Source organism: Halictus rubicundus, chromosome 7 (assembly GCF_050948215.1).
Source record: "Halictus rubicundus isolate RS-2024b chromosome 7, iyHalRubi1_principal, whole genome shotgun sequence".
Lineage (NCBI taxonomy): Eukaryota > Metazoa > Arthropoda > Insecta > Hymenoptera > Halictidae > Halictus > Halictus rubicundus.
In genome coordinates this window covers 12,514,311-12,529,153 of record NC_135155.1, presented here as the reverse complement: position 1 = coordinate 12,529,153, position 14,843 = coordinate 12,514,311, and the positions used below count along the sequence as shown (strand labels likewise).

Genomic DNA, 14,843 nt, shown 5'->3' with positions numbered 1-14,843 from the left:
GTTGGAGCGCAAGTCAATAGCCTATGCACACGACAGAGAGACAGATCAATTTTTCTCTGGATAGAGATTTTCGCGTGACACATCGCAATCTAACATTCTACGCGACCACTCCATTTGGAAAAGTGTAGATTGATTTCTTTCGGCTGACGTACGCTCAGTGCGACAACGGTAAATGCAACGTACAATCCACTAGACCGTTTAAAATTCGAATGTACTCACAAAAGAATTTTTTAAATAGTAAAAGGATCATTTTGAAATATTCTATATTTAATTAAGATGTGATTTCCAGACGAGTGGACTAAGAATTGAAAAAATGAGAAAACTAGGGTAATTAATTTTGTAGTGAAAATAAACTAAAATATATTCTGTGTTATTAAAACATATTACAGACTTCCGAACGAGTTGCATCACTCTTATGGAAGTTAAGAGAAGTCAGCATTTATTGGAATAGAATCAGTCCTTTCTGATAATGACTCGTATTTCTCCGAGTATCAGTTTTCAGGATGCAGACCGCACGAAACATTATCCACTGCACGGTTGATATTCAATCCAATTCATAGGCAAGAGGATGGTGTCTTTATCAACAGTTACTCGAGAAGATAAAACAGGGACCTTCTCTCTGATCGCAATTTTCCTGTTTCGGTCGGTAACAATACAGTGCAATTTCTTTGCATCGTTGCATCGCCAAATATAGATTTTTGCTAATTGAGCTGTCGAACTGTTGCAAAGAATCAAAATTACTCACCACCTTCCGTTTGTCGTCCCCAGTCAGAGCACTATGGCTCCTGTGTCTGATGAGATCCATAACTTTGCTGACAGGATTCCTGCTGCTTTCTGATCCTGCTCGAGGACGTCCCATAATCTCTTTGCCCTCCCTATGATCCTTGCTGTCTTTGTGGTGATCTTTATCTGTACGCACATCTATGGATGAACTTCCATGGGAACCTCTGTGCAGAGACTGCTGGAATACAAATAAAGTATTCATGAGGTCGGTAAAATTTTTCTCTTGTTACTTTCTTTAAAAAATATATAGAAATATATTTGTAACAATTTTTCTTTTAGGATATACGTATGTGGAGTTAGGAGCATGAAGATTCTGAGACTAATATTCATAATTCTATAGTATTAAATTACCACAAATTATTCTAGCTATTTCGCTTAAATCTATGCACAATGCAAATTCAATCATTGATCTACAGAATGAATATAAGGAGTCCAGGGGTCTGTCTATAACATCTTGGGATAATAAGCTATTATATTTCCTGTTTTCAAAACAGCACTAACTAAATGCGTTTTGAATGAAAAGTATTTAAAAAATGGCTGATCTTGGAACTTGTGAAACAGAATCTAAGGACCTCAATCGTATGACATAGGAGCATTCTGTATGATGGCAAGGATATTTTTAAGTGTACCTGCATGGCGTTTTTCATATTCGCTATAATACTGGGCTTCCTTTTACTAGCATCAGACTTGCTCCTTGGCCTGAAGGCGTCAAGGAGCGCGGTCTTCCTAGTTGGGCTGGCTGTGTCATCGACAGTGCCACCGCTTCTTCTGCGTTCGACGCTGCTGCTGCGGCTGTTGCTGCGACTGGTGGATCCAGATCGAGTGCCGGAAGCTTTCCTGCCTCCTTTGCTCGAACTCGACGAACTTGAAGGTTCCGCCGGTTGTTGGAGCGGCGTCGACTTTCCGGAGCCAGGAGCACTGCCAGAAGCCGTTTTTCTGATGGTTCTCGAGTGCGAACCCCATGTTCCTGCCACACAAAACAAATTATCGCGATAAATTGGACCGTTCTCCGATTTCTTTGTTGTAATATCAAAAATTACAAGGGAGTTCAATTTCAAATTGTTATAAAATATTATTTCCTTTAAACCGTTATAATATTTGAATGAGGCGTATGCTATGCCGGAGTCATTCGTGACCCGTCGCGGTGGGGATAAGCTCGAGCGAGCGTCGATATATACAATTTTTATTTCGAAATAAGAGAATCGTTATCCCCTCCCTCTTCTTCTTGTTTATCCAAAATATACCGAAAAAAACTGTATTGAAATATCGGCGTGAGATGGAAACGAGTCCGGCATAGACCTCGAACTCGCAGGAGTCTGAGGGTTAAACTATTACCAACTCTGTATATTTATAATAATAGAACTTGCAAGGTCATCGTACCTGCTCGAGGTCTTTGACCCTGATCCTGGGAAGCATGACTCGAATTATCGGCATCCTCAGTGACGATTGTTGGCAAAGGCTGCGACCCAAGTTCCTAAAACAAAAAATCACCGTTTATTAGGTTCCATAATGCACGCGCATGGACATTACGTGAAGTAATTACTAGACCGTGAATCTTTATGTAAAATAAGAATGCATTGATTGCAAGACACAGGAGCCAAATAAAAATTTCTTTCATCTTTTAATTATCTTATTATGTTGTCCTTAATTCCTTTTAATATGCCCACTGTTTTAAATTGTACGTACCCATTTCCGTTATAAATACATAAAATCCGCCGTCTAGTAATTACACCTTTTTTTCATCACATACTTTCGCTGCGACGAAATCTGCAACGTAATTGTACAATCAGATCATTTGTTACACGTTGATTCATCCAGTGGCAAAAACATGTGATTCACATTTATTTTCTATATAATATATTTATCGTAAGTATACGTTTGTCGTTCGTAGTAGAAATTTTTGCAAGGAATTTTCTCGACAACAAAAATATAGATAATGTGTAACACGTACGGAGAAACCATTAGCGATAAACAACCTGTTTGGAATTTCCAGAACTGCTTGTTACCGTGCATTCTTCCCTTCTTATCTTAACTATTAGACCTTTCTATTGTATAGGAGAGACGGAGGGGGGTTGATAGGTTTTCGGAAAAAACAGATTGTGTAAACGAAACTGAATAATGTTTTAACAACACCAACATACATTTTTTAAATTGAACCAAAAAAAAAAAGGATTAAACAAATGTTATTTTGTAAATTATGTAAAATGTCTCGTACCTCTCGGAATGAAGAATTTTGAAACACAAATTATAACAACACGTAACCTTGAACGAAAAACAACGCGAGTTGACATGTAAGTGTAGGTATTTAATATCGAGTGCATTTGCATGTAAAATTAATGATACATATGTCATAAACATCGATACATAGTGTCAAAAGCTTTATACGAATGAAGTAAAAACTTATCTTTCTTTAACCATAACAATTTTTTAAAACATTTTAACCCCCGATATGCTGTTTCGGGGTCATTCGTGACCCCTCGCGGTAGCCGTGGGGATAAGCTCGAGCGCGACCATTTGCGGTATCTCGAGATTTATGGTCTGGGAGTCATAAAAGGGCCCCAACGCCAAATACCCAATGAATATCAATAAATTTGACGGAAACTCTTTTGAGACAGTAAAATTCAATTTTCTAGGAGCGTGAACATGGAAAATCTGTTTTCTGTGATTTGCGTGTACTTCGGATAACAGGCCTGATGTGATTTTCATTGGATAAACCCACCATGTTCGATGGTGATGTTAAGTCATTACTTGACAAAAATAATACATCTATCTACGAGACTGACAGTTGTATTCAATTGTATTATACGCGAATAAATTAAATTTCCAAGTCATACTGATTTTTACTACTGCGCAACGTCTCCCAGGGATAGCTAGATTCACCTAAAACGGCACCGATCAACGCACACGACTGCGCACAGGTTCGCAATTGGTTCCTGCCGGTCCTAACCGCAGGATGTATGGCAGAAGCGGCACGAATCAATCGCGCTACGTAATATAACGTTTAAGTGCTGCAAGTGTTATTGATTACGGTATAATATCCGGTAACCATTGCCTGAACGTCGAAAGAAAAATTGACAGGAAACGAGTAGTGATGAAATTTTATTGTCCACGGATCTGTAGCCGTAGAACACAATGATTAGATATCGCTGTTTAATCAAGAATGCTAGTTGACAAAGCATTTATATTTAGCGATATTATCTTCCGTCACTTTTCTACACTCGAAGTTCAGATCTCTTTCGTGACACCTCCACGAAAATGGTTGCACGGACAATGCGTCGCTTTGTCGTGTACTTTACGGCAGGGAAGAAAATTCGAGTTGGCGTTAACAAAGGTTCAAGATTGTTCACCGTGTGTCGATAAGAAAAAAGAAAGTGTTGCAGATCAACTGATACCGAAATTTTGTCAATGGACTGATTAAGATATCCGAGTTGCGGGAAAGCTGGTTCGTTCTGCACGTGCAAATTTATTACAATTTTAAAAATGGACAACGTTGCGCAAGATGCTGGAGCCAGCCAATCATACCGAAGAATTGATTGGACCGTTTCCAATAGGCAATATCAGGTGACATTTTCCAAAGACAACTTTGCAAACGTCTCGACAGATGACAATCTCACCGTTGTTATATAACGCAGGAAACTTTCTGGCAGTATTCCCGTTACGATGACGCGAATTAGATGTTTTATCGCGTCCCGATGATACAAGACAACAATTTTACTATATTTTTATCAACGGTATCTTACGAACTTTAGGTGATACATGCACTGGCGCTATACATGCACACGTGCTATTACGTTCGCTGATCCTCGAGATCCAAAACAGACCACTCTGAGCTGGAAATCAGAGATAACCGGCGTTTCGAACTGAATAGATTGGATCAAGATGGGGATATCCCACACTGGAAAGCTATTACTAAATTTGAAGAGACTCGGCGAAAATTCCGAGTATTTCATACAGGTCGTATTTATTCCGTACGTGCAAACGATCAGAGCTATTAACAATTACTGTTAATTACTTGACGGAGAAGTTCATTTCAGAACGAATAATCTGATATTCAGAACTACTAATATAGATTAGTCGAAAAGAAAGCACTTCTCGAAGACCACAGCTAATTCGAAGGATCAGTGGTCAGCCGAAAAGGGTTAAACGCTACAGAAACCAGTCCAGATTCAACAGACGAAATGGAAGCCATTCCGAACTCAAACAAACATTGACGCAACAGAAACTAGCTCAAACTTGCAAGATCGGTAAAACGTATTTTTAACTTCGAGAGCTCGAAGGAAACCAGTTTCCGTTTAAATGATCCATTGAGAATTACTTTTATATTATATTTCCAAATTACCTGGAGGCAATCAGTCGAGAGATCAACGATTAACTTTTTATAACTCAAACGCTAGATTGAAAAAGCCAGTTAAAATCCACTCTGGGTCAAAATTCTTAATACAGAAGAAGCGTAAACATAGTAAACATAATTGGAGAGCTTAGTGGATGAACTGACATTCTTTAAAAAGTTGGGATTTCCGGGTGGCGGAACATGTTAAGAGTATCCTAACAAATTTAGAGTTGATTTCCTCAAATTTACCGAGCTCTTCAGAACCAACACAGAGTTGCGCAGAATTACAATTGAATTACTACAGGAATTATAATTACAAAGTCATTGAATTACATTGTAATTCAGTCATATTGTAATATATATTTATGTGTTCATTCAATTAAATTACAATGTAATTCGTAATTGCAATTGGAGTACTATTATAAAATACTTTGTAATTAAATTATATAAAATAGCGTGTTACGAACGAGGACGAGGAATTGAAAATACGCCGCATAGACGGCACACAAGTACATGAAAGAAAAACATAAAAATATGTCGCATTTCTTCAAACCTCTCGGCCATAATTTGGACAGCTGTATTTTAATTATATCGTATTTGAATTACACGCCTGATTAAAATAATTAGCAACTGAATTAATTGAAATGTTTGAATTATGTAATTCAGTTACGAGGTAGTTGAATTACTATATAATTGAAATACAATGTAATTCAGTTGTGTAATTGAGTTAAAATGCAATTGAATTAGCACAACTCTGAACCAACAGGAGCTATTACTGACGTAAAAGCCACAGAGACCAACACAAATCTGTAGGTCCTAATTGAAAGCATTTCAAAGAGAAGAGAGTTAACAAACTAGAGAGGCTAGACAAAGGAATGTAGACTCAACGGGAACCGTCATGGAACTCGAAAAATCGCCACCTCTTAGTACGATAAGACTAGCCGATGGCATTGTTGAGTTTATCTGGATTTTTAAAACAAAATACCCAATCTTACGTAAGAGAAAGCAATTCAGCATTGTGATATCGTTATCTACGATTTTCTAAGACCGCAACACCGATTGCTTTCTGATTTTCTATAAGTTTGTTAAATACCATCGTACCGGTTTTTTCCACTCCGTTGTCAGATCACAGAGCACGCTCTCCGTAGCTTCTTGGAGTGTTCTCAACACGGAAGCTTTAAGAATCATCTCATGGTGAGCCTCGAAATCTTCGTTAGTGTATTTTCTTTCGCGGCAGACACGCTTCGCGAACACAAACCGCACACTATCTGCATCGGCGTTTACACAATCCGGTCGGAATCGTAAGTTTCATTTACCACCTCGATCAAATCGAACGATCCGTCCCGCTGTTCGCGGAAAACCAACAATTGTTGCTATTGGATGGCGGTATCGATCGTGCTCGCAAGCGACAACACCGCGGATTCTAATTCTATCTTCGGCCGACATCGAACGCGCCTGAACTAGAAAATATTATTTGCTTCGGTCGACGAGTTGAATAGAGTTCCGAGAATTTCCGGTTTCCTACGGCAATATATACAATTTCGAAATGCGGCAATCCGTTGCTCGAAATTCGATTTCGTACATTCTGCCGATACCGATTCCGATTTTACTTTTCTGGTTCTGGTACTTTTAGCAATGGTTTTATTCAAATGAGACAATTATTGCGGTACTCTAACGTAAAAGAACGTCGTCAACATTTTATGTAACTTTCTACAAATTGAACGCAATTTTTTTTTTTTTCGAGATTATTTGAATGTGTGCTCGATAGTACGACTCGATCTCGACAAATTTTAAATCTGAAACGGTTTCGGAAGCACTGCTTACAAAGCTGGCGAACATTTGGCACGCTGCCATCTTTGATTACCTTCTTATGAATGAAAATTATCAGCAACAAAATAGCACTTAGTCGTTAAGATAAAGCACTCGATTTACGAGGCACTATACTTTCGCGAGTGAAACCGATTTAACGTGGGAAAATCTGCTATTCAACTTTTATTGTGCAACTTCGCCTGGTCTTACGACCAATATTCGAGACGAAATTACACGATAAAAAACCTTTTGTTCCTCGTAACGACCGTAGCGAATAAATTGAAGAAATCGATCGATTTTTTTTTGCAATCGATGCAACCGATCGCGAAGATCGTGAAAGCTGGATTGCGAAGTGCGGCTGCGACGTGCAAATATGCGGAATCAGTTTCGCGAGATGTTCGTTCGCGGTTCTCGAGCCCGACTGGCATTTTCAATCACGATAGTGTTCGTCCGGGGTCTGTCAGAGGGCCACGTGAGCCGCGTGATGTAGTCGGCATAGCAATCACATGAAACCGAAAATAAGCCTGGGCTAAAAACTGAAGAGCGTAGAAAACGGCAAGAAAATAAAAACGTTCCTTTGGGGGGGGGGGCACTTACGAAAAACTGTGGTCTATTGATTAGAGGAACAATACAATCTTTACGGAAAGCGAACGACTTTTGAACACCCATTCAGCTTAATAGCGAAACAGCAGAAGTGCAAGAGGACTTTTTGAAAAATGAGATGACGCAGAAGGCAATTGAAACGAGGCGCGAAGAGCAATCAAAGCTTAAGTTACAAGGCTGGTTGAACAAAGATCAACGAGCAATTAATTAAATAACAGAGAACAACGATCCGAAAGGGATTAAGAATTAAATCGATCACTCCATGTAAAAATACCCGTTGCTTCGAGCGAGAAAAATTCTATCGCGTCTTTCTTAAGTCTAACGCGGTCTGTCAATAGTTAATCAGTACTTGAGCTCAATTAGATAAGATTACCAAATATCGTGATCGACAACAGAGGTCACAGGCAGCACCGTTTGTAAACAAATCGTCGGATCGTCTTCGGAAGATCTAGCCTGTTCACGAAAAGTGCTAATGAATTATTACACCTACTTCACGAATTGTTTACTATTTCGTGAAAGAGTCAACAGAAACAAAGTTGTCCTTCGCTCGTAACAGATGAATTGTTTGTATGCATCAGCATGCCAAGGATTTTTGTATACAATGGTAGATACCATGTATTAAAAATGGCATACGCTACAACGTTTTCCAATTGACGAACAGATTGTTTTGACATATGTTCAAAATTATTTTTCAGATACGTCAAATTGAACTGATAAATCGACTTCTCATTTTCATACATAAATACAGAACCTTTACAATCCTCGGCATAAAAAGCAAGCTGAAACTTCTATTTACGAACCATGAATAACATCAGCTTTAAGCACGTGCTTAAGAAAATTTTATATTAAAGTTATTGTTTGGGGGGAAGGGGGGTTTAGGAGGAGATTGAGAAATCGGTGCTCTCGGTTGATGAGAGTTTCCAGAATGACGACGACACCTCGATAAGTCCTTCAGTTTGTGGACCGATAGCATTAACGGGTACGTATTTTACAGTGTGTGATCAAGACGCGTCCTTTTATACGCCTAATAGGCTTATTACGCAATGGCGCGACTATAAACATGATGAGAAGCGATTCAGATAAAATGATGAAACGAACGGGGCACCAAAGGCGTGGGATGTTGTAAAATTTTGGTATAGCTTCTACCCACGAAATGTGCAGACTACCTTTTCATTTTCGCTACTAAATTTTCATATCATTTTATCATTTAATACGTAATTAAGTTATACAATTTTAATAATAATAAAAAATGCAATTTAAATTCATTCTTCTAACACACAGTATATTGTTACGTGGCATGCACATTTATTATTATTCTACCACGGAAAACATATTGCATTTATATTCTTAATTTAAGACAAGCCTGGGCAACTGGTAGCTCGCGAGCCACATGCGAGTCCTTTTTCCACTCCTGAGACCCCCCCACCATGCTCCTATGGACTGTGGAAAAAAGGGCGGGGGGCTAGAAACCCAAATATGAACTGGCCAGTGGGGGGGGGGGAGGCTGTGCACTGGTAGTGAAGGTCGTGAAGTGACGGCGGGAAAGAAGTTGCTCAGGCCTGATTTAAATGTCAAGGAATGAAATTATGTACCAAGTTACAGTAGGACCTCGATTATCCGAACCTCCGCGATGTCTGAAACCTTTAGTATCCCAACATGCTTCGGAAGTAAACAGCCCAATCTATGGCGATCCATATGCAACCGAATCTATTGCACAAATGAATATAAATTGAATCTGTCATTACAACCGAGTTGTAATTAGACTGCGAACTTTATGCATGTATAACAACAATTAATACGCCAAATACAAAATTGAAAGGACATTAGAAGAATTCGAGGATAGTGTATTATTACTTTAGATTTTTCAAGGTCATGGAAAATATAATTTTATTTAACTGCAGCCTCTTACAATAGGACAATTTTTATTTTGCATAAAAATCCGCAGTCTAGCTCTAATATTCGAACAGTCATGTTTCCCTGTTTGGTCCTGGTAATCGTGGTCCTAAAATTTGATACTTGGTCTCCTTTTTCTTTCCTACGTTTCCCATAGGCCATACTCACGACGAGCATCAATGAGCCTGTCCGCGTAAGAACAAATGCGCAAGTAAACGAGATGCGTTTTTGGAAGGGGCGATACGGGCTCCCTGTTGTAAAATAAGTTATCGACGTGCGAGAGTGTGTAGCGTACGGGGTCCCTTCGCGGATTTGTTTTCAGTACCTTGTAGGTCCCATGGAAGTCCGGGCAACGATCCAAATATGGCACAAGGGAGTACTTCCGAACTCTGCCGAGCCGCTCCGAGGACATATTTCGCCGGGCTAACAATGAGCGGAAAACGGCACACCACCGGAAAGCTTTTCAGACATTCATGCCGCGGGAACGGACATCGTGTGTCCATCGAGATTTCACCGGTGACTGACAGCGCCGGGACTCGTGGGCGGCGCGTCGCACCTGGATGACTCCACTATCTCCTGATATCTTTACATTTTGTCGAGGAACCGTATCGATAATAATTTCCTCCGGTGGATTGTTGTAATACCGTCTTATCGCGGATCAATTGTGATTAACACGATAAATCGCCAGCAGCGCTCTTTCGCGGCCACGTGAAACGCTCGACTGTGATTCCCAAATTACCCGACACACCGTCGATTCGATTCTCTTAGGTCGTCTTACAAGCTCGTGTTTACCTTCACGGTGTGTTCCGTAAACACTGAACGACACGCGACCGAAGGGAATTTATCTCCTTGCGCTGCACGACGTGCCACGCACGTCGAAAGATTTTTGTTCGAGGTTTCCATCGAAATTCGTTTTCTCAGAATTTTCACGTTTTTGGCGTTCAAGATCGGTCGGAGCGAAACGATTGACTTACAACGAGACAGTGGACAACGTGAAACGTTTTCGAGTAAAAGCAATCGATTTATTGGAGTTGTTTTGATGCGTTCCATTCGCACCCATGGACGAAACAAGCGCGGCAATCTAGCTAATCATTTGAGCGCAGCGAGAAGTCAAAACAAAGGAGTAAATCAATTCGTTTCACGGAGCGGACGGGTTACGCGTCCGTGTCTCGAACACGATCTATTTCAGTTTTTCATTCGAATAACTCCGCAAAGATGGCAGCTTGTCTTTGCTCGAGTCGCGCCGCCATCTATCGACGAATGAAACCAACATCTGCAAATCGTATCACGGTGGAGCGAGCGATCAATGATAAGGAAATGCACCGAGTACTTTCTTGAGTGCTTTATTGACCGAGTTCTACAGAGAGACACGGTCACTTACTGTAAAGAAGAAAAAAAAAATGAAAAGTCTACGGTACACATGACATTCGTTCGCAAATAGATTTGAGTTGGTTGTTCGATTCTGCTGAATTTTTACAGCCTGCGACTTATTACTTCAAGAATATGATCGTTGCTCACGCAGAGCTCTAGAGGGTGGCGGCCATTTTACTAAAAGTGGAGCAGATGCTATAAAATTGGGAATCATATTTGAAGCATAATGTCACGCATATTTGAATGATTTTCTCAGCAAATTCCTCGCTCTGTTCAACTTTTATTCTGTTTCAGCGTATGTTCCACGTACGACGCTGCAAGGCAACCATTTTATTAGAATCACAGTAACTGATGAAATAAAAAGTCTCGAGTCCAGTATCGATCTACTTTCACCATATTTGCGCTAATTCTTCCCTGGTTCTGGTTTCACCAAATTAATATACTTGACTCGATCCGTTCGACGAAAAGCGATGACCTATTTTTTGAGACATCGCCAAAAATTTTCCTATCTGTGAACGCATAAATATCCGCGGTGTAATTATTCTTGTTATTTTGTTAAACTTTGAATCGATCGGACTCGATCGTTCCCGATAAAAACATGGTTCTCGGAAAGAGATCACCGATCTGGATCGAGCATTTCGATAAAAACCGAGCCAGACATTTTCGGAGTGGATAAGCGATAATATTTTTTCAACTGTCTCGCTTTGGTATGTCTTCTCGTTTCAATTGTTGTAGCGGATAAATCGGTTGGCTGGCTCGGGACGCGTATTGGCGTGGTCCCGGGGCTCGATGATGCGTCGATCGCACGAAAAATGATTGGAATTATTATCGGACAGGGCCGAATGATAACCGGCTGTCCGGGCCGGGGATTTCAACGAAGAAAAGTCGCACGAAAATGTCAGGACTGAAATAGATTAACGACACACCGGGATGCAATTACTCGGTTCGGATGCCTGTCGCGAACCGAAGGCACGTGTAAAATTCTTTGTACTCTAAAACGGGCATATGAGTCGTCGCACGGCCGCGTTACGCAACAAACAGTGAAATATCGCGAACAACAAATAAGCCCCGTTTACTTCGTTTAATTCCGCCGTGTACGTATCAGAGGAAGATACGTTACGTACCGAGAATGCGAGAAAGGGAGACAGAGGGACGTGCAAAACATTCCTGGAAAAACGTGTGCCGATACGACGAAACGTGTCGCAACAACGTTCAATTATGCTAACGAACGAACGCGCGCGGCGTTCCTTTAAACTTAAAGCATGCGATGGTCGTGAATTTTTTGGTTTTGCTAGTTAGCGTCACCTATCGTAAATTTTCTCACCGAGAACGTTATTTGTTCGCGATGAAACAAATGATCGGAGCTCGTAGCTGAAACGTGCACCTAACAGTTCTGGATGCTGACATTGATCCAGTGATAACAGAAATCATTGGAAGTCATTGAACACGGTTGCGTAAGCAGTTCAAGTGTAAAAGTAAATGTTTGGATCAAGGTCAGCGCTTTATCACCAACGTTAATTATACTCTACTGAATATTTTTGTTTGTTGTTTCTGCTCTTCAGCTGTAATATAGTTAATGACCTTCGGGCGACCTTGAACTTGACGTATCAATGCCAGGAGATTTTAAGATACAGATTTCTGTGACTCTAATCAGTTCATTTAAACGATTTTGGTGATTGCATTGCCAATACAGGGGCACTCTTGAACAACGTTCAAATTTATATATAATATAATACTAATTTTTGTATTCTACTGAAGTACTAAGTATTCTCTTGCACTTTAGCTTTGAAAACGGCAAAGTTTCATGAAGCAACGATGATTGAGATTGAAATGATTTTTCCCTCGCGAATTGATATATTATAGACGATAGTAATTTGCAGCGTGAGATCAGTTTGGTAACTTTGATTCGCCGACCTAATCCCAGCGCACAGCTATTTACGTGGGCAATTCACGTACGATGGGATCGGCGAAGGAGGCCTTACGTGACATGGTATCCATCATAACAGTCTTCAACGCATTGTAATTCGTCTTTCGAACCGAATCGATAGAGCTTAAAGGAAGCCTTGCGCTCAAGTTACCCCTTTCCTCCCTCCACCATGAATCATTAAAGCAACCACATCGAGATCTGGGACGAACGATATCGCGAGTTTTCGGAGCACGCGTGTCCCGGACATGTTTTTGTCACCTGTAATCATTACCCGGTTCTCCGTCGACGATCGTATTTAAATTCCGGACGGCGAGCATTCGCCACGCTGCTCGCCTGTAATTTATTATACAGGGTGTCCCAAAAATGTTGCACTTCCTTGAAAGGGGCGATTACTTAGGTCATTTGAGGTAACTTTTTCCTTCGCGAAAATGTTCTCCGCGGCTTTGTTGCGGAGTTATTATCCGGACGAAGAATAAGAATTTTTAGAAAGACTGTGAAATTTGTTAAATAAGTTGCTCTAATTATCTGTGACTGTAATGAGTACCGGTGCGGCAGTCAATGTGTTAAGCAATGCAGCACATATCGATGACGAACGAGTCGAGTCTGGTATAATTTCAGAAAAGTGATCCTCCATTGAAAAGTGTCAGTACATTAATCGAAGTCACTGCGAACGCGACTGATCCGGAGAGCAACATCGTGCACGCGAAAACAGGGTTAAGCGCGCAGAAACCAGCTTGGAAATCGATTTCGAATCTTTGAAGGCTGGAAGAAAAAAGAGTTCGTTAAGCCAAGCCTGTGTTCGCTACGGTGAGACTTCGTGACCAAGGTAATCTACCCTTTCCACAGAGAAAGAAGGTAAGGCCCTCGAAGTACCCTGCGGCCAGTTCGTCGAACCTTCCTTTTTATAACCATGCAACGCCATAGTTACCCACCATGGAGCGTCCGTTAGCCTGCTTGTTTACGGAAGCTTCGACTCTGCGATGTTGATTTCGCGGATGCACGTTGTCGAGAAACTAGCCAGAGGGTTAGGACTACAGGGTTTTAACTGAACTAAAATGAATATATTCTCAGAGTAAAATTCGGACACTCTTTTAAGATTGGAGAAAATCACTTGAATTTTTCCGACACGTCAGAAGGTTCACTAGACAAAAATGGCAGGCGTCCAAAGGTATAAGAATCTTTAAATTTGTTACAGGTACAGGCCGAAGAACGTGAAAAACGATTTTCACCATCTTTAAACAATCTTCAAAATTTTCAGAATGTATATAATTAATAGAGATCTACAAACCAGACTTTTTCCATTTTCAATATAGATCTAATAAAAAAAGTTGTAAAAGAACAACTTTCAGTATTTTCTCCGGAGTTCAGAGCAACAGTAATTTTTTCAAAATTTCTTTTTCTCTTCATATGGAAATTGATCTAACTTCTAAAAAAATTCCAAGTCGTATGGTTCAGTCAACGATTTTATAATCGGTTGATCGCAATTCTCTGCTTTACGAATAAATGAAAAGAAGATATCGAACGTATCACGACCCAATACATTTACACGTGCAACACTTCCATAAACAAAAATGATTATCTCTTATTTTCATACCAAATATATCGGACCATCAATAATCTCGATTTCGTATCGATATTTTGATTGCAATTATTGTCCGTGTTTATTTTCGATTCAGTTCGAGTCGCGCGAACGAAAATAGATTGTCAGCGTGTCTGTACCTCGGATTGTACGCGAAAAAAGATTATTTTGATGAGATCATGCGCGAAACGAGGTGCCAATCTACGATCGTACACTCCCGTGATTGGCCGTTCGTGACAACCATAATTCCATCGGCGATCGTGCCCAACGACCACACCTTGCTCGTTGTGAACCAGACTTTAAATGGTCACCAATGCACAAGCGTGCACAGACAGTGTATTGACTTTTTCATACAGCAACTGTATCATTTTTCCCTAATGTTCTGTAATTATTCCACTAGAACTTTCCACGTAGAAAGTATTTATTATAGAAAATAAAAAAGTGCGTCAATTACGTTGGCCGATTCCGGTTCGAGGAAAGAACGTTTGCGCGAAAGTCACCGGTTCGCTTCTTCCTCGCGTGTCACGGGGAGAGAATTCGACGGATTT

The 14,843-nt window shown here is 40.4% G+C and overlaps 1 protein-coding gene across 5 annotated transcripts in view; it reads right to left on the bottom strand.

The window, feature by feature from the left end:
* Snf4agamma (SNF4/AMP-activated protein kinase gamma subunit) overlaps positions 1–14,843 on the bottom strand; it is a 143,610-nt gene that overhangs the window by 89,414 nt on the left and 39,353 nt on the right. For 4 of the 5 annotated variants that reach the window (XM_076790293.1, XM_076790295.1, XM_076790296.1 and 1 more), the window contains 3 exons: positions 2,164–2,257; positions 1,413–1,750; positions 746–961 (listed from right to left, as the gene is read on the bottom strand). In XM_076790293.1, coding sequence (XP_076646408.1) covers positions 746–961; positions 1,413–1,750; positions 2,164–2,257 — 648 coding nt within the window. The remainder of the gene's footprint in view (positions 1–745; positions 962–1,412; positions 1,751–2,163; positions 2,258–14,843) is intronic. The other variant, XM_076790294.1, reaches the window with a different exon arrangement.